We start from the raw sequence: 15,415 nt of genomic DNA on the forward strand, positions 1-15,415 counted from the left end.
AAAAAAATATTTGCATCAGTGAAATTTAGCCTTAAATTTTAAATCAATCTATCAATAGCCTTTTCTGTCTTATCAAGCAACCATCAAGCGATCAATGAAATTTCAAGTGTTTGACGTTTGGGCTAGTTATTAATAGTCATTTCTGGATAATTTAATTTTAATTTAAATCATAAAAACAAGCGATTCATTTAAAGGAAACGATATTCATTTGATTAAACTTCGTGGATTTCTATCTAACAATGGCTTCTGTTGATGTCGAAAGAGCACCCAATGTAAGTATCTTATCATTGGGTGTGTTTATGATTAATGACTAATTCCTTTGTAAATTGTTTCTTATTGAAAAATAAAAAGATGTTATTCATTTTTATTGCGACTAAAAGCTTCAGCAAGTCAAAAGTTTAGCAAGATATTTAAAAATGCAAGATATTTAAATACTTTTTTTAACGGTTATGTGTAGCACCTGAATTATAATTTTAAAGATATATTAATTTCAAGTAATTTTTCCACCAAATCTCACAAATTAATTTCATTTGCCCCACTCGTATTATTTTTAAAACTATTTAAGCAAGTACATAACGCTGAAGAGCTATTACAAAAATGTTGGGTATTTTTTGTTTTTTTCATTCTCCTAACTGTAATGTTACCTGTACATTAATGAACGTCTACAATTTTTTTTAAAATGCTGAAAATCTTACACGAATCCCTCCAAAAGTTTTCTTATGTTTAATCCATTCACAAAAATTGATGTGACTAATTGCAGGAGGTTATTTAATAATGATTTATAACACACTAATATTATCAAAACGTTAGTCAGCTTTATACAATTATACATGACAGTGGAGCACTTTTAATAAAATTTTTTGTAAAATTACTTCTTAGGATTTACCAATAAATTATCTCACAATTGGAGGAGAGGGAAAGGGTTCTCAACATTATGATGAGGGATAATATGATGTGTGACATCACACATATTGGTTAAAATTACACATTTCCTTATGAATATCTACTAAGTAATTGTTAAATTTTGGTATTTCTGGGCAGTTAAATTTTGGTTTTGCAAAAAAATTAGAAAAATAGTTTCAAAGCATAATTTTACTTGTGGTTATTAATAAGTTAATCAGAAGAATGTTTTGTATGTTTTACAAAATTCTCTTGGTAATTTTAGGCACGTATGAATGATGTACTTTTCAGCAATCTACATCTATTTAAGTGTTTATCATTTTATGGCACCTTTGGATAATATCTTAATTTGTCCTATTTTTATCAATGTTTTTAAACATTTCTCAGAAAGTTAGAATTGACAAGTACTAGGCATTTTTTGAATTAATATTTTTATGAAAAAAGGTGTTTTAATTTGTATATACTCTCATTTATATTATTTTTTTCATCCATAGAATTTATGATCATCAGCTTACTTAGGACACATTTGGCTCCAGCAGGTCAAAATTAATTTTACTTACTTTCTTTCTTTGGGAAGATCAAAAGTAACACTAATTTTTTATGAAAAAAATGAAGTTATTAGTATGAGAGCAGATGGGAATTAAAACATTACTTTCATTGTCAGTTTTAAAATGTATCTTCTTGTCTGCATCATCTTTTTCCTAAAGATATATAATTTTTTTTATTTATTTTATTAAGAATAAAATTTAGATATATTCTAACATTTGTCAACTTAAATATTATCTGAATTTATGACGATATTTTTAAAAATCAAGGAAATTTGATTAGCTCATTCTTGGAAAAAGAATTTTTTTTTTATTCCCTCACTCTTTCTTTGTGACCATCTAGTAAATATTTTTCTTATTTCTGTGTAGCCTAGTTTTCTAAATTTTTTGGCCTATTTTCATGTTATGATGCACATAAAAAGAATTGGCAACTCCAGTTGAAGAATTCTTTAATAAGCTTGATATTTACGAATTTTAAGCAGGAAAACATGATTTTCACTAAAAAGCTTAGTTTGTTTTCCTTCCTCTCAATATTTCTGATTTGTGCTATTCTTATAAATTTATGCTAATAATACTACTTTAATTTTTTTGTTCATTATCTATTTTAACTGGATCAACTCTTATAATTTATTTTATCTTTTCTATCTAGTTGCAAGAGAATTTCCGTGCACTGAAGCTGCAAGGACATGTTGGATTTGATTCTCTTCCAGACCAGCTTGTAAAACGATCTGTCAATGAAGGATTCGCCTTTAATATTTTGTGCATTGGTAAGTAATAAATTAAGTTTCAAATCATTCCAAATATTTAATTTTATTTTATTTTGCTGTAATAACTTTGAACGTGGTTTTGTAGATAGCATCTTGTTTTTGTTTTATTGCAATTTGAATGAGGGTAGGCTAACATTTACAACTGAGGCAGTCATATTTATGGCTTTTCTTAAAATGTTTCTTTTTCTGAAAATTATGACACAATTTACTTCCAAACGAAGGTTGACATTTTGCCTGAAAAAAACAAACTTATTTCTTCCAAGACACTGAAATTTAGTAGAAAATACAGGAAGAGACTGGGAGAAAAATTTTTTTAACGAATCTAAGTGTAAAAAATTATTCACATATTTATGTTATTTTATGCAGAAATATTAAAATAATTTGTTGTAAAATACTAATTAAAAAATATTGCTTTGTTATAATTTTTTAAATTTTTTTATTGCAAATTACTTAAGACTAATGCTTTTTTTTTATTTTAGATATTAATTTTGTTTCAAATTGAAAAAAAACAACAATATATTTAACAATAAAATAAGAGCTAGTTTTTCTCCCTAAATTAATATTATTAGTGAATAATAAGCAATATTTTGTAAAACTACCAAAATGTTAAAGTTATATATATATGTAATACAAAAATTATAAATACTTTTGTATTAATAACAACATTAAAACTCTTTCGTTTTCATAAAATGTCTTTGGTAAAGAATAGGTGTAGAAATTCTATTTTGGGACTTCAAGGCTGAAAACATAGCATTGAATTATAATTAGATTTATATTTCAAAGGAGGAGTTATTTTTAGAATCTTGTCCCTCTTTCACTTCCATATTAGAAAGCATTAAATGATTATCGATGATGCATAGAGTTACAAAAGTCTGCAGTGACTGAGCCTTTTCACCTCCCTGTCCGTGAGTATTTAATGCGAGACCGATGGTTTTCGCATGTCTCTTGCTGATTAGATTAACATGTTCCATAAAAAATCTGCCGGAACCATCCTGAGTTTTGTCCACCAGCCTACCTTTAAATAAATCTTTTTAGAACGTATTATTTATGACTGCATTATTAAAGCTGAATACAACAGTAGCCTTGTTATTATATATANTTCTGAAAGGGGTTCCGTGGTTCGGTTGTGTTCTGTTGTTCGAAAAGGTTCTGAACAATACTGGTAAATAGGGAAGCTAGATAACGGAGCAAATGTTGAAAGTAATGAAGATCCGCAGGAAGAAAAGTGAAACGGATTTTATTCTAAATAGCGTAATTCGAAGCTTCTTCCAAAATGCGAGAAATTCGCGAATTTTGAAATTGTTTTACAGAATGTGCGAATTTCTCGCAGTAATAATTTTTTAATGCGAGAAAAGAAAAAAATATGCGAGATTCTCGCGTTCTCGCGCTGTAGTGAAAACACTGATATATATATATATTATATATATATATGAACATTTATGTTTGAAAAGATGCAAAATAGAATTAATTTGAAAATTAACATATAATTTTATGGTTAGGTATGTAATAAAAAATACAATTTGTACTAAAAATATTTATAGATAAATACCTTTAGCATTCTACGTAAGAATTGTTTTCAGTTTGCTGTTTGTCCATATGAATACAAAGTGTGATTTTCAGCTTAATATAGTAACATACTATAATTGGTATAATAATGGAAAAGACACTGTCAGTTTTTTACATTTTTTCAAATTTCTTAAGAAATACTAAGAGAATTATTTTATAATTTCAAAGTTGTCTAGGTCATTAAATTTTTGCATTCATAGCTCATTCCATAAGTAAAGAAAATATAAAAATATATTTGGTTTTAATTCGTAGTTACTGATTCTCTACAGATTAACAGTGGATTAAGTTTAGTTATCTAGGTTTAAATGCATTTACAATGATTGTTGTGGAAGAAATGAATAATGTAAAAATATCCATAACCATGACATTCTCTTCTTTTTGTTGACATCTGTTGTAAGTAGTAGTAGGTATATGAAACAAAACAGAAATTTTTTTACATTTATGTCTTCTATGTAGTACATATTTCTTTTAGCTTTCTTTGTTAGTATAGCAATTATTAAGGATTGTTTCATCTTTTTAGGAGAGACAGGCATTGGGAAATCTACTTTGATTGATTCACTGTTTAATACAACATTTGATTCAACACCAAGCCCTCACACTCTACCATCTGTTAAACTCAAAGCTAAGACTTATGGTTTGTTCATTCATTTATTTTTTATTTATTTTGACAAATTGATTAGAGGTTTTATTAATGTCATTATAACAATAAATAAAGAATCTAAATTTAAAGCATACTATAAGGATAAAGTTTTTAAATTTATGAAATCTTAATCTGAGAAAATTTAACTTGTAAAATTTATTAAAATCAAATAGTAAAAGATTGAATAGATAAGAAGCTGCCAGTTCTTTAACTTCTTAACTTGTATTAAGAAAATTATTCAATTCATAAAGTATTCCTGTTTGAATTTTGATTTTATTTATTAGTTTTTTATTGTTATTAAAAAATTGGATTTTTGCTAAACAATTGATAATTTTGCTTAACAGTATTGATAATTTTAATAATGTAATTTAAGTGATTGAAAGTAAAAACTTGATTGAAATCTTCTTTTTACAGATCTCCAGGAAAAGAATGTGAATCTCAAACTAACTGTTGTTGATACTGTTGGATATGGGGATCAAATTAACAAAGAAGACAGCTTTAAAGCTATTGTGGATTATATTGATACCCAGTTTGAAATGTATTTGCAGGAGGAACTTAAAATTAAGCGTAGTTTAGTCACATATCATGATACCAGGATTCATGCATGCTTGTATTTCATTACCCCAACTGGGCATGGGTAAGTCTTAGATGTAAACTTTAATCCTATGTTAATTTGTGATAACATACAATAAATATAATGGACCATATAATGTTAGTAAAAGTATTTATAAGTATTACTGTAGTCTGTAATTAAAATTTTATTTTGTTTGAAATATGTACATTTAAATCTTATAGACAACTAGTAGTTCTGCTGTTTATACTAATACCTTTTTGTATACTTAAACTTTTGTTAACTTGAAGTTTGTTTTCAAAGAATTTTATAATTTTATTTTCAAAATTAAAAATGGGATATAAGGGAGTTATTCATTACTTATATAAAATAAAAAAGAAAGTTTTTAAATTTGATTTATTTTGTTTAAATTTTGAATATTTGTTTACAAATTTTTCTTCTTCTTCTAACTTAGCTTGAAGTCTATTGACTTAGTCTGCATGAAGAAGTTAGACAGTAAATTAAACATCATACCAATTATTGCCAAAGCTGATACAATATCTAAAACTGAGCTACAAAGATTTAAAATAAAGGTTTGTTACATTGTTTTTTTTTTTCCTTCTTAAAACTTTTAAAAATCTATTATTAAACTCGAAAATATTTATTGATATCTTATTTTTAGATAATGTCGGAATTGGTATCCAATGGAGTGACTATATATCAGTTTCCTACTGATGATGATTCTGTTGCTGAAGTTAACTCTTCCATGAATGTAAGTATATTTTATTGTAATTATTATTTCCGTTGTCAAACAATTTGTCTAAATGTAGCAAGTCAAAGCGGGGAGCAATAAAAAAAGTAGGGTAAAAAAGTCATAGTCTCATTCGGTTTCTTGTCTCCTAGTACTGTTCGACTAAAGTAGTCTCACAAAGAGCTGCATTCTCAGTGATGTGTTCTCTTCAAATAGTGCAGTAGAGGTCTGAAAGGACACAAATTAATATTCAATGGAATCTCTGTTTAAGGGAATTCCAGGGCATTGAGGATGCATTCCAAAGTTTATAGATCTCTTTGCTGTACTTATGTTACTCAATACACACCATGTGAAAGTAGATCTATTTCACACTCCCAAGTAAACATATTTATTTCTTAATTCGTGAAAAGAGTTATCGACTTGGGCAGAAAAGTTTATCAAAACTACACAGTTTTGTCCTATTTTCTCCATAAGTCAAAATTTTCTTAACTGCATCATTAAAATTGCTTACATTTTTATTTCAATGACAAATTACCCTAAAGTTCCAAAAATAAATTCTAAAAATAAAGTCAAAATAAGGAAAACATTGTTTTTTCTTATTGAATTATTTGTTTATAGCATTAAATAATGTAATATGGCCTTTCTTTGCTGAGAAACATTTAGAGATATTTAAATTAAGGAATGTAACTAATCTAAACCCTAGAACTTTTGGAATGTTTGATAAATTGAGTTAGTTGTGTGTGTGATCAGTATTAAATAGCAAAAATTAAAATAAAAAATTAATCACACTTCCCTACATTGCTACAGGTTTCACCTGCCCATTATTTACAATTAAAGCACTGTATATAATTTTCCTGTGATTTTAACTTGTCCTAGTATGTCGTTTATCACCTTTTGTACTGCCTATATTATCTGGCAATGTCATTTAACGGAAATGAAGGCCTAGTTTATTGTAAACATTATACGAAATCTGTTTTAAATAATAGTTAATGGATTTGTTATTATCTCTAAATAACATTTTGACAATTTCCAATGAATTTCACGTGATTTCTGATAAATGGTGTATATTAACATAATAAAACAACAGTAGTTGAATCAAAAGTGCCAAATCTGGGTTTTATCTATTTACTAAATCTTGTCTTACACTCTTCTATAGTTTAAGAAAACTTATATATAAATATTGGAATGAACTATGTTTATCTGTATCAACACACACACACATGTATATATGTATAAAAGTATTCTTATGTTCTTTTCTAAGTATTTCCTTGCGTTCTTTGGCCCACATAAAAAATATTTATACATTTTGTCCGTTTCAGGCTATTTTACCCTTTGCCGTTGTGGGATCTGCTGATTTTGTTCGAGTTGGTAATAAGATGATGCGTGCTCGTCAATACCCATGGGGTACAGTAATGGGTGAGTATGAATTTTCATTAAAGTTTTTTAGAAATTGCTTCCAAATAACTAATTAACTTGACATGTTATGATTATAATGTTGACAAAATAATATTCATCATTTATAATAAATTTCTGAAAATTTAATAAGTATTAATCCAAACAGTAAAAATGAGACACATTATTCGCCAATTAATTTAATAACTTTTATTTTTGCATCTTCATTTTGAATCAGGCATGAGATTTTTTCTCGTGTCCGTGATTTTTCACATTTTTATTATTATTGATTTCTGAGTTTTCTGTTATTTTCTAAAAGAATGATCACATTGATGAAAATTTCTATCATGCATTTTTCAACTAATTTAATCAAATATAGTTTTAAATTTATCCATTAATTAAGATTAAGATCAAATGCTGGTAATTTGGATTTTTCAACATCGCTTATTAGAAGATCATTGCTAATTATTATTTGGCCTGTTGCTATAATTTATTTACTAATATTTGACCTGTTATTGTTAACCTATATTTTCTGACCTATTGATCTAGTAATGCTGTGATTCATTGATCATTTTATGAAAAAAAAAAATTTCTATAAATTATTATTATATAGCATAAAATTTGATATTTTTCATTTCATGGAGCAACATTAGTTAAAAATATTGTTTTAAGATATTTATTTAAACAGTATTATTGAAATTTGCTATTTACAAACAACGATTAAATTTTTTCTAACTTTTTTATGTATTTTTTTATTTTGAATCTCTTACTTGCAATCACAACCTTTACGATCTCTTACTTACTATATAACTTATTTTTTCTATTTCATTTCAATTCATTCAGTTAACATAAACCTAATTCATTTAGTGGAAAATGAAAGCCATTGTGACTTTGTCAAGCTCCGTGAAATGCTTATCCGAACTAACATGGAAGATATGCGTGAGCAGACACATGCAAGGCACTACGAGTTGTATCGAAGAATGAGGTTGGAACAGATGGGCTTTTCTGATGTTGGTGCTGATAACAAACCTATAAGTTTCCAGGAGACATATGAGCAAAAGCGTCTCGAACATATACAAGTATGTTATAATTTATTTCATTATTAATAATTAAGCTCAAAGCCAGGTGCTCTCAATTGATGGAATATTTTTGCTTTTGTATCTTCAATACAAAGTCTCATTTAAGACAACTGTTTACCAGAACAATTTCTTTTCCAGACACTTTTTAACAATAAAATTGACAAAACTCTTCCCTTTAAAAAAAAAAATTTTTTTTTTTACACTTGCAGTTTGTTAAAAAAAAAAAAAAAAGTATGCAGAAATGAGAATCCTCAATTTTTTCACTTCTTTATGATTTTTATCCGACTTTCAATTTTTCTTTTAAAAAAAATATATAATAACTGGATATCACGGAAACGAAATGTGGTATTTCACTACAGAGCAAAAATAATCATGTACCTTATTCGAAATTTACCTTGTATGATAATGTAGGATTAAAAAGCTATGAAAACCTGTAGCAATAACTGACAAAAGTGCGATCATAAATCCACCTGAGAGAGAGTAAATCGTCAATAATTGAGTGCTAAATGTGTTATTTAAAGTTTTCTAAACGAAAGATCATGTTAAAACATTGATATTTTAAAAACAAAGTTAATATCCATTCTAATAACTATAAAAAAAATGTTAGCAAAACCATGCAGACTCCCTGTGGAATTGTAGCTAACTGAGAAATTATTACTAACTGAAATGCTTCATTCTTAATTTGCGGTGCGTTATAATGGCATATTTAAATATCAAGACTTCAAAAACTATGTGGAAATCTAACAATAACTGTCAAAATAGTAATGGGTAAACCGCACGAATTTATACGTTATTGATTGAAATTAACATTAATTATCATCTATTTGTTATTTTTTGATGAATAAGGATGTTTTGATGTTTACTTACCTTAAAGACATATCAGGAAAAAACAAGATCTTAAAGATTTATCGCAGAAGTTCCGCAGATTCCAGATGGGGGACTTTCCGCTGTAATTTAATTTTTATCTATATGTCAGGTAAATAATTTATCTATATATAATACCAACTACCAACATTTAAAAATCAATAAAGGAATAAAATGTTGATGTAAATGTTAGCTGAACAAAAGGTATTCTTACAAAGCTTGCAATGGAATATTAATCATTGGAACTAATTTCGGAAACAAATCATTCAGGAAAATACTGCTGATTTTAGAAAATAATGCTAGCAAATTTTAAAATAAGAATTTTTATTTTATTTTATAAGAAGTCTTTTATTCATATTAAAGTATGATATAGCACTATTTTTAAAATGGGAAAAAAAATTGATTTTTGAAATTTACCGATTGAAATAGATTTAAAAAATGATACCTGTATAATCCAAATATTTTGATTATCTGAAGTACGTCCAGTAGTTCCGATAATTCAGTAATTCAGATAACCATGTCCCTACTGTTTGTTTTCTTTTACTTTAAGATTATGTTCCTAGAATTTAAAAATTTTAATAGTTTAGTGAATATATTAATATGAGGTTAATATAGCAAGTTTAGTATGATTTTGCTGCTTGAGACTTATTTAATTCCAGTAGTTTATGATTTACAATCCTAATGTGGCAACGTTTATAATTCAGAAATAATTACCGTATTTTCCTGCAGAAATGTTGCAACTTGATAAAAATAACAAAATTAAACAAGTCATCAGAAGCGCCACTATGCAGTGACACTATGCTTGTCAGCATTTTAATATGAGTGACAATTGAATAAGCTTGGGTAATATATATACATCTGTATAATATAAAAATATTTTTTATATTTATCAATAAGCAATGTTTTAATTTCTAAATGATTTAAAAAGAGTACACTCTGATGTATTTACAACTTTGTACCAAACAAGACTAAATTTTCCTTGTTAAATCCCAAATCTCATTAAATGTAAACTTATTATAAGAGAGTCTTACTATATAGATGTCAAAACTGGCACATTATGTGTTTGTGCATCCACTATTCAAAAGCAAACTCAATAGATTCCAATGTTGCTTACTTTAATATAGTTGCTAGGATAAAAACTTGAATAGTAAATAAATTTTTTAATTTTGCTATTTTAGAGATACTAGCAAATCTTCTTTGACTAAGTTGAACTATATTTTACTCATGCTCATGGTAATAATGGTGACACAAAAATGAAGTTTTCTTGAAAATCCATTGTATGACTTACACCAAATAAATATTTTATTTGATCCTATTATTTTGATCAATTATTAAAGAAAAATGTGATTAAGAGTATATTATAAATTTTCTAAAAAATTTTTAAAATCAGGAGTTGCAACGTAAAGAAGAAGAAATTCGTCAGATGTTTGTTGAAAGAGTGAAAGAAAAAGAATCTGAATTGAAAGATGCAGAAAAAGACGTAAGTACTATTTGTTTGCATAATGACTGTTTATTTTTCAGTTTTTGTTTTTTAATGTTGTAGACTTATATTGATTTTTTTGACAAGTATTTTGTAATTGAATATACCTACTTCATAAGGTTTCACACAATGTTGAATTCATATCCATTCATATATTAATAACTACTTTTTTGTATTGTATAGCAAAGATATAGTTTTTGTTATTTTTATGTATGCAATTTTTAGACAAATGCTACCATTATTCTCTATAAAAATGGTAATAACAAACCACATCAAAAAAATTTAACTCTTTCAATGGGTGGCTTTTAAATCTACTAAATATTCAAATCTATGTAAATTGCACTTCTGATAAAATGCCTAGTATTACTGATTAATGGCACCAAGCACTTTGAATAATTGTTTTTCTTTATTTACCCTATGATACTTAAATTAAAAAAATTTCAGAGATTAACTTTATATATGTATTTGCTTACCTTATCATTTCTTCAATTAACTCTATTATAGAGTAATTTATAAATGTTACAAGGGGGGGGGAGGAAGTACTGACAAGTGTGTTCCTATTTTGTTTAAAATGAAAATATTTAAAAGCAGTGGATTAAATATTTTTATACTATTTGTATTATATTGTTTTCATCTATACAGCAAAATAAGTGCATGTCTAATAACTATATTATTATGCTCATAGATATCATTATAGAACATAGTTAAATTTAAAATATTATTTATAGCATGTGTTTTTTGTCTGAATTTTCTAGCTTACGTGAAAATAATATTGAGAGACTTGTGACAAAGGGGTACTTTGTAACAAAGGAGAATATGGGATCAAAAATATAGAAAAAAGTAACATCATTTATGGATGGCTCCTTAATGTGATTTTCAATATTTTTATTGAATTAAGTCATTTTTGAGAAGACAAATTCATCAACATCCTAAAATATAGCGACAGATTTGCATAATTGTTTTTATTTTATTTTTATAATTCACTTATTTATTATGACTGTGTTGCATTTTTAAAAATCCAAAATAATAAATTTCTTGCAAATGAATAAGGCAAGAAAGATTTAAATTAAAACTGTTTAAGTATTTTATATAATATTGTGTTTTTATAATATTACACTAATTGATCATTAATTTTAGCTTTGCTAATATCTTTTTTTGTTATATTCTTATAGTATTTTAGTCCATAAAAAGTTATTTTAATGTTATTTCATAAAAATGTTAACAAATTAAGCATTTAAGAGAAATACAGTTCTAAAAGTTCACACTTCGTTTAAAATGATATAAATTAAAGCTTCATCTCAAAAGTATAATTTGAAGAAAACTGTCTACATTGTACATTGTGATGCTTTCAAAGTTATTCCCGTAGCAATTTTTTTCCTTATTGTAAGAAGAAGAAATAAGCTCTTATTTTATTTAATCTTTTATACTATAAATAAATTACAAAAGTGTTTTTTTTTTGTTTTGTTTNTTTTTTTTTTTTTTTTTTTTTTTTTTTTTTTTTTGCAGGAAAGAATTAATGCATTTTAATATTACATACTTAACGCTGAATTTTTTGAATTATTCATTGATAAAAATTTTTCAATATGTGTGGGGAAATGAATATGTAATTTTAATGCATTTCAAAATAAATTAAAATTTAAACTGGCGGTAAATGAAAAAATTTCTAATATATAATTTTAAAAAGTAAGAAATATGCTAATTCATAAACATAAAAATAATTATACTAAAAGAGTAACGAAAGACATTAGACAATATTATAATTCACAAGTATATGTTAAAAAAATAGTAAAATAACTTGCAAGTTTCAATAGTAGACTAGGGCATCATCCTCAGTGCAAAATAGGGTTCTTGCTGCTGCTCTCCCATGCTCTAAATCCTTACAAAAAAAAATTTTTTTTTTGTTAATAAAAATAAAATTGCCGAATTGCAAAAGCGGAAAAATATTTTTATTTAATTTTGTTTCCATCAAATCCCTTCTACGTTACGGGCATTTTTGTTTCGTTAATGTTTAATTTAATTTCTCTTTCTTTCCTGACATTCAAAAATTTCTAATTATTTTGGTAATTTCTGTAGCTGAAAGTTGAAATCAGATCAGTAACTGCAAGGGGAGGGGGTTGGAACTTATTTTACTAGAAATTCTTTTATCACTTGGCTAATATTTCTTTTTGCAGATAAGTAAAATTGCTAAGTTTTTCAGGAGCCAGTTAGAACATTGGTGCGAAGTGCAATACAGAAACATCTTGACAAAAACCTCACAAATGAGTAGTAAGAAATAAAGAAACATAAAACTTAAACAGCCGAAAAGAAAAGGTCAGACATAAAAGTATGTGAGACAGATATAGGATCGTCATAAAAAGAAAAATTTCTAAAAAAAAAAGGAAAACAAAACAAAAACATCTTTAAAATCTGCAAAGAAAAATACATAATTGCAGTATAGTTGTAAAGTTATAAGAAATGTTAGACATTTAGAAAAATGTCAACACACATGTATGTTATTTTAATCTAATACATTTACGATTTTTAAAGTTGGTTTTTGGTTTTGTCTATAATCTTCACCAAATTTTTATTCTTCATACTACAATAATAACTTGAAAGTAGATCAACATATATAACTTCAATACTGACTTCTAAACAAAAAAAATGAATTCAAAATTTTTTTAAATTTTTTTTATTCATAGCATATAGCATTCAAAAATAAAATAGCTATAAAGTTATTGTTCATTTTCTCCTTCTCACTAACCAGTTTATTATTTCAATTCTATTTTTCATATTTCCCATATAAAGAGCAATTTTTTATTTTAGCTGCACTCTAAATTTGATGCCTTGAAGAAAAAACATGCTGAAGAAAAGAAGAAGCTTGAAGAAGACCGAAAGCAATTGGATGACGACATAAACAATCTAAACAAAAGAAAAGCCGCCATACAGCAAGCACAAACCCAGGCTCCGTTTCAGTCCCTAACTTTGGGCAAAAGTAAAAAGAAGTAGTTTCATGCAGCCTTTCCTCCTCTGTTCTGAAAACCATGTACATCAGTGTATCTGTCATCCTGTGCTTTTTATCTCATTGTAGTCAACTACAACTGTGTTAATGTTGTTTAGCTTCAATATTTTACTTATATTTTATGCTAGATGTATGATATAACTTCATCTCCCTTAATTATCGAAATATGAATAAGGTAAACCAAAAATATTTATTGTGTTTCTTAAATGCATTCAATTTTGTGTAAGTCAATTAAATTTGTATTATTTTATATTTATTTAGTGCTCTTAAAATATAAATTAATTTTTAATTTATTTATTAAAAAAACTGACATTTTTTACAAAGCTCTGCATTTGTTACACGTACTCATCCCCCCCCCTCCTTAAAGTATTTTATTATGATTTTATTGTCTTCATTTTTTCTGTTGTAGAAGTTTTTATGATGAATGAATTAAGTTGCATCATACTAACTTGTTCCTAAGAAACTTCTAAATTTAAAATTTATTACAATTTCTTTAAAATTTGCTTGTATGAAACATGTATCAATTTATAAAAATAAATATTTGCATATTTACATATAAATATTTACACAACAATAGAGTGACTAGTAACTTGACCTTAGTTCTTGATTTTTTTTGTACTTGTGAACTTCTGTAATAAATGCATAACAGCTTTGAATTCTTTGTATATTGGCACAAAATATTTTATTTTACACAAGTAGAATAAAATTACGTGAAAACTTTTGAATTAAATAGCCTTTCCCTTTTCATTGAGATCTGATAATGTGCATGTTTAGCAATCCTATATATTTCTAAAAATTTTTACAATTATATATCTCAACACATTTTTTACCTGTACTTAAATAGCAAAAATTAAATTATTTGAAGTATATATACCTCTAATTCTGCTGTGTTATATTATGATTTATTTGTAAATATATAACAGGGAAATTTAACCATTTGTCTTTCATATTTTAAGATTTAAAATTTCTCTGAGAATTATGTTATTTAATTCTTTTATGACCTCCAATTTTTCGTATGTTTAAAAAATTTTAATGAACTTCCTTTTGTGTAGAATTGATGACTTATGATGATTATTATGAAGGCAAAATAATTTTTATTTATTAACGGAGATGAAAAAAAGTTGCTTTCTTCTTTTTCACAAGCTTTTTAGACTTTAATTACAGGAATCATGAAATAGCCTTTGCACATGGCTAATACTGTATTTTCTCTGTGCAATAGTTAGTTACACTTTAGTCATTAAAAAAATCATATGTCTGTATTTTATATTTTTCCATGCATTTATTAATAAATTAGTTTAAAAAAGAAATTTGTTTATGCTGACTTAAAACATAAATTGTAATAATTATTGTAAATTCATACTCACTTAATTAAATGTAAAATACACTTAAACATTTTGAATTATGTTTAATCGAGTTTTAAGCTAAATGATTGAACTTCATTGGTAGCAAATTTCCCCTTCATTTTTTTATGTATTGATAAAACACTAAGTGTTTTATACAGTTTAGCTAAAAAAATTATTATTGGCAAAAAAATCTGATAGAATTTGTAACTTCTTTTAATAATTCATATGTTTCCAAAAAATCAAAGTTGCATCACAAGAAATAAAGAATTTAGTAATTTTTTGACCAAATATTTTTAAAATTGTGCAATCAACGAGAGGTTTACGTAGCGATTTATTTAGTGATCGATTACATTTTTGTTTAGCTTCTGTTCCCATTACATCGCAGAAGTAAAGCAGCGGTCAGTGAGTGAGTGGGTGGCCAAGTTTATTTGCCCTCAAAGGGACCGGTGGCTTACTAGCTCTCGAAAACTTGATCTACTAATTGCCAGGCTCAGAACTAAATCTTTTCCGACTAATGCGATCTTACACAAGTGCAAACAG

The 15,415-nt window shown here is 26.3% G+C and overlaps 1 protein-coding gene across 1 annotated transcript; it reads left to right on the plus strand.

Moving 5' to 3' along the window:
* The first annotated feature begins 68 nt into the window (after positions 1–68).
* Positions 69–14,839, plus strand: LOC107452891 (septin 2). Its single transcript, XM_016069514.4, has 10 exons — positions 69–272; positions 2,095–2,212; positions 4,299–4,412; positions 4,833–5,055; positions 5,444–5,561; positions 5,651–5,740; positions 7,039–7,135; positions 7,979–8,190; positions 10,445–10,534; positions 13,337–14,839. The coding sequence occupies exons 1-10, from the start codon at positions 240–242 to the stop codon at positions 13,517–13,519; spliced, it is 1,278 nt and encodes a 425-aa protein (XP_015925000.1). The 5' UTR covers positions 69–239; the 3' UTR covers positions 13,520–14,839.
* Positions 14,840–15,415: the final 576 nt, after the last annotated feature.

This window comes from Parasteatoda tepidariorum, chromosome 3 (genome assembly GCF_043381705.1).
Source record: "Parasteatoda tepidariorum isolate YZ-2023 chromosome 3, CAS_Ptep_4.0, whole genome shotgun sequence".
In the NCBI taxonomy this organism is placed as follows: Eukaryota; Metazoa; Arthropoda; class Arachnida; order Araneae; family Theridiidae; genus Parasteatoda; species Parasteatoda tepidariorum.

What these genes read in the sequence shown, in the direction of transcription:
- LOC107452891 (XM_016069514.4), top strand. Translation starts at nt 240, where the DNA reads ATGGCTTCTGTTGATGTCGAAAGAGCACCCAAT. An exon ending in AAGTTAACTCTTCCATGAAT is followed by an intron (nt 5,741 to 7,038) that starts GTAAGTATATTT and finishes TGTCCGTTTCAG; the next exon opens with GCTATTTTACCCTTTGCCGT. An exon ending in CCCATGGGGTACAGTAATGG is followed by an intron (nt 7,136 to 7,978) that starts GTGAGTATGAAT and finishes TAATTCATTTAG; the next exon opens with TGGAAAATGAAAGCCATTGT.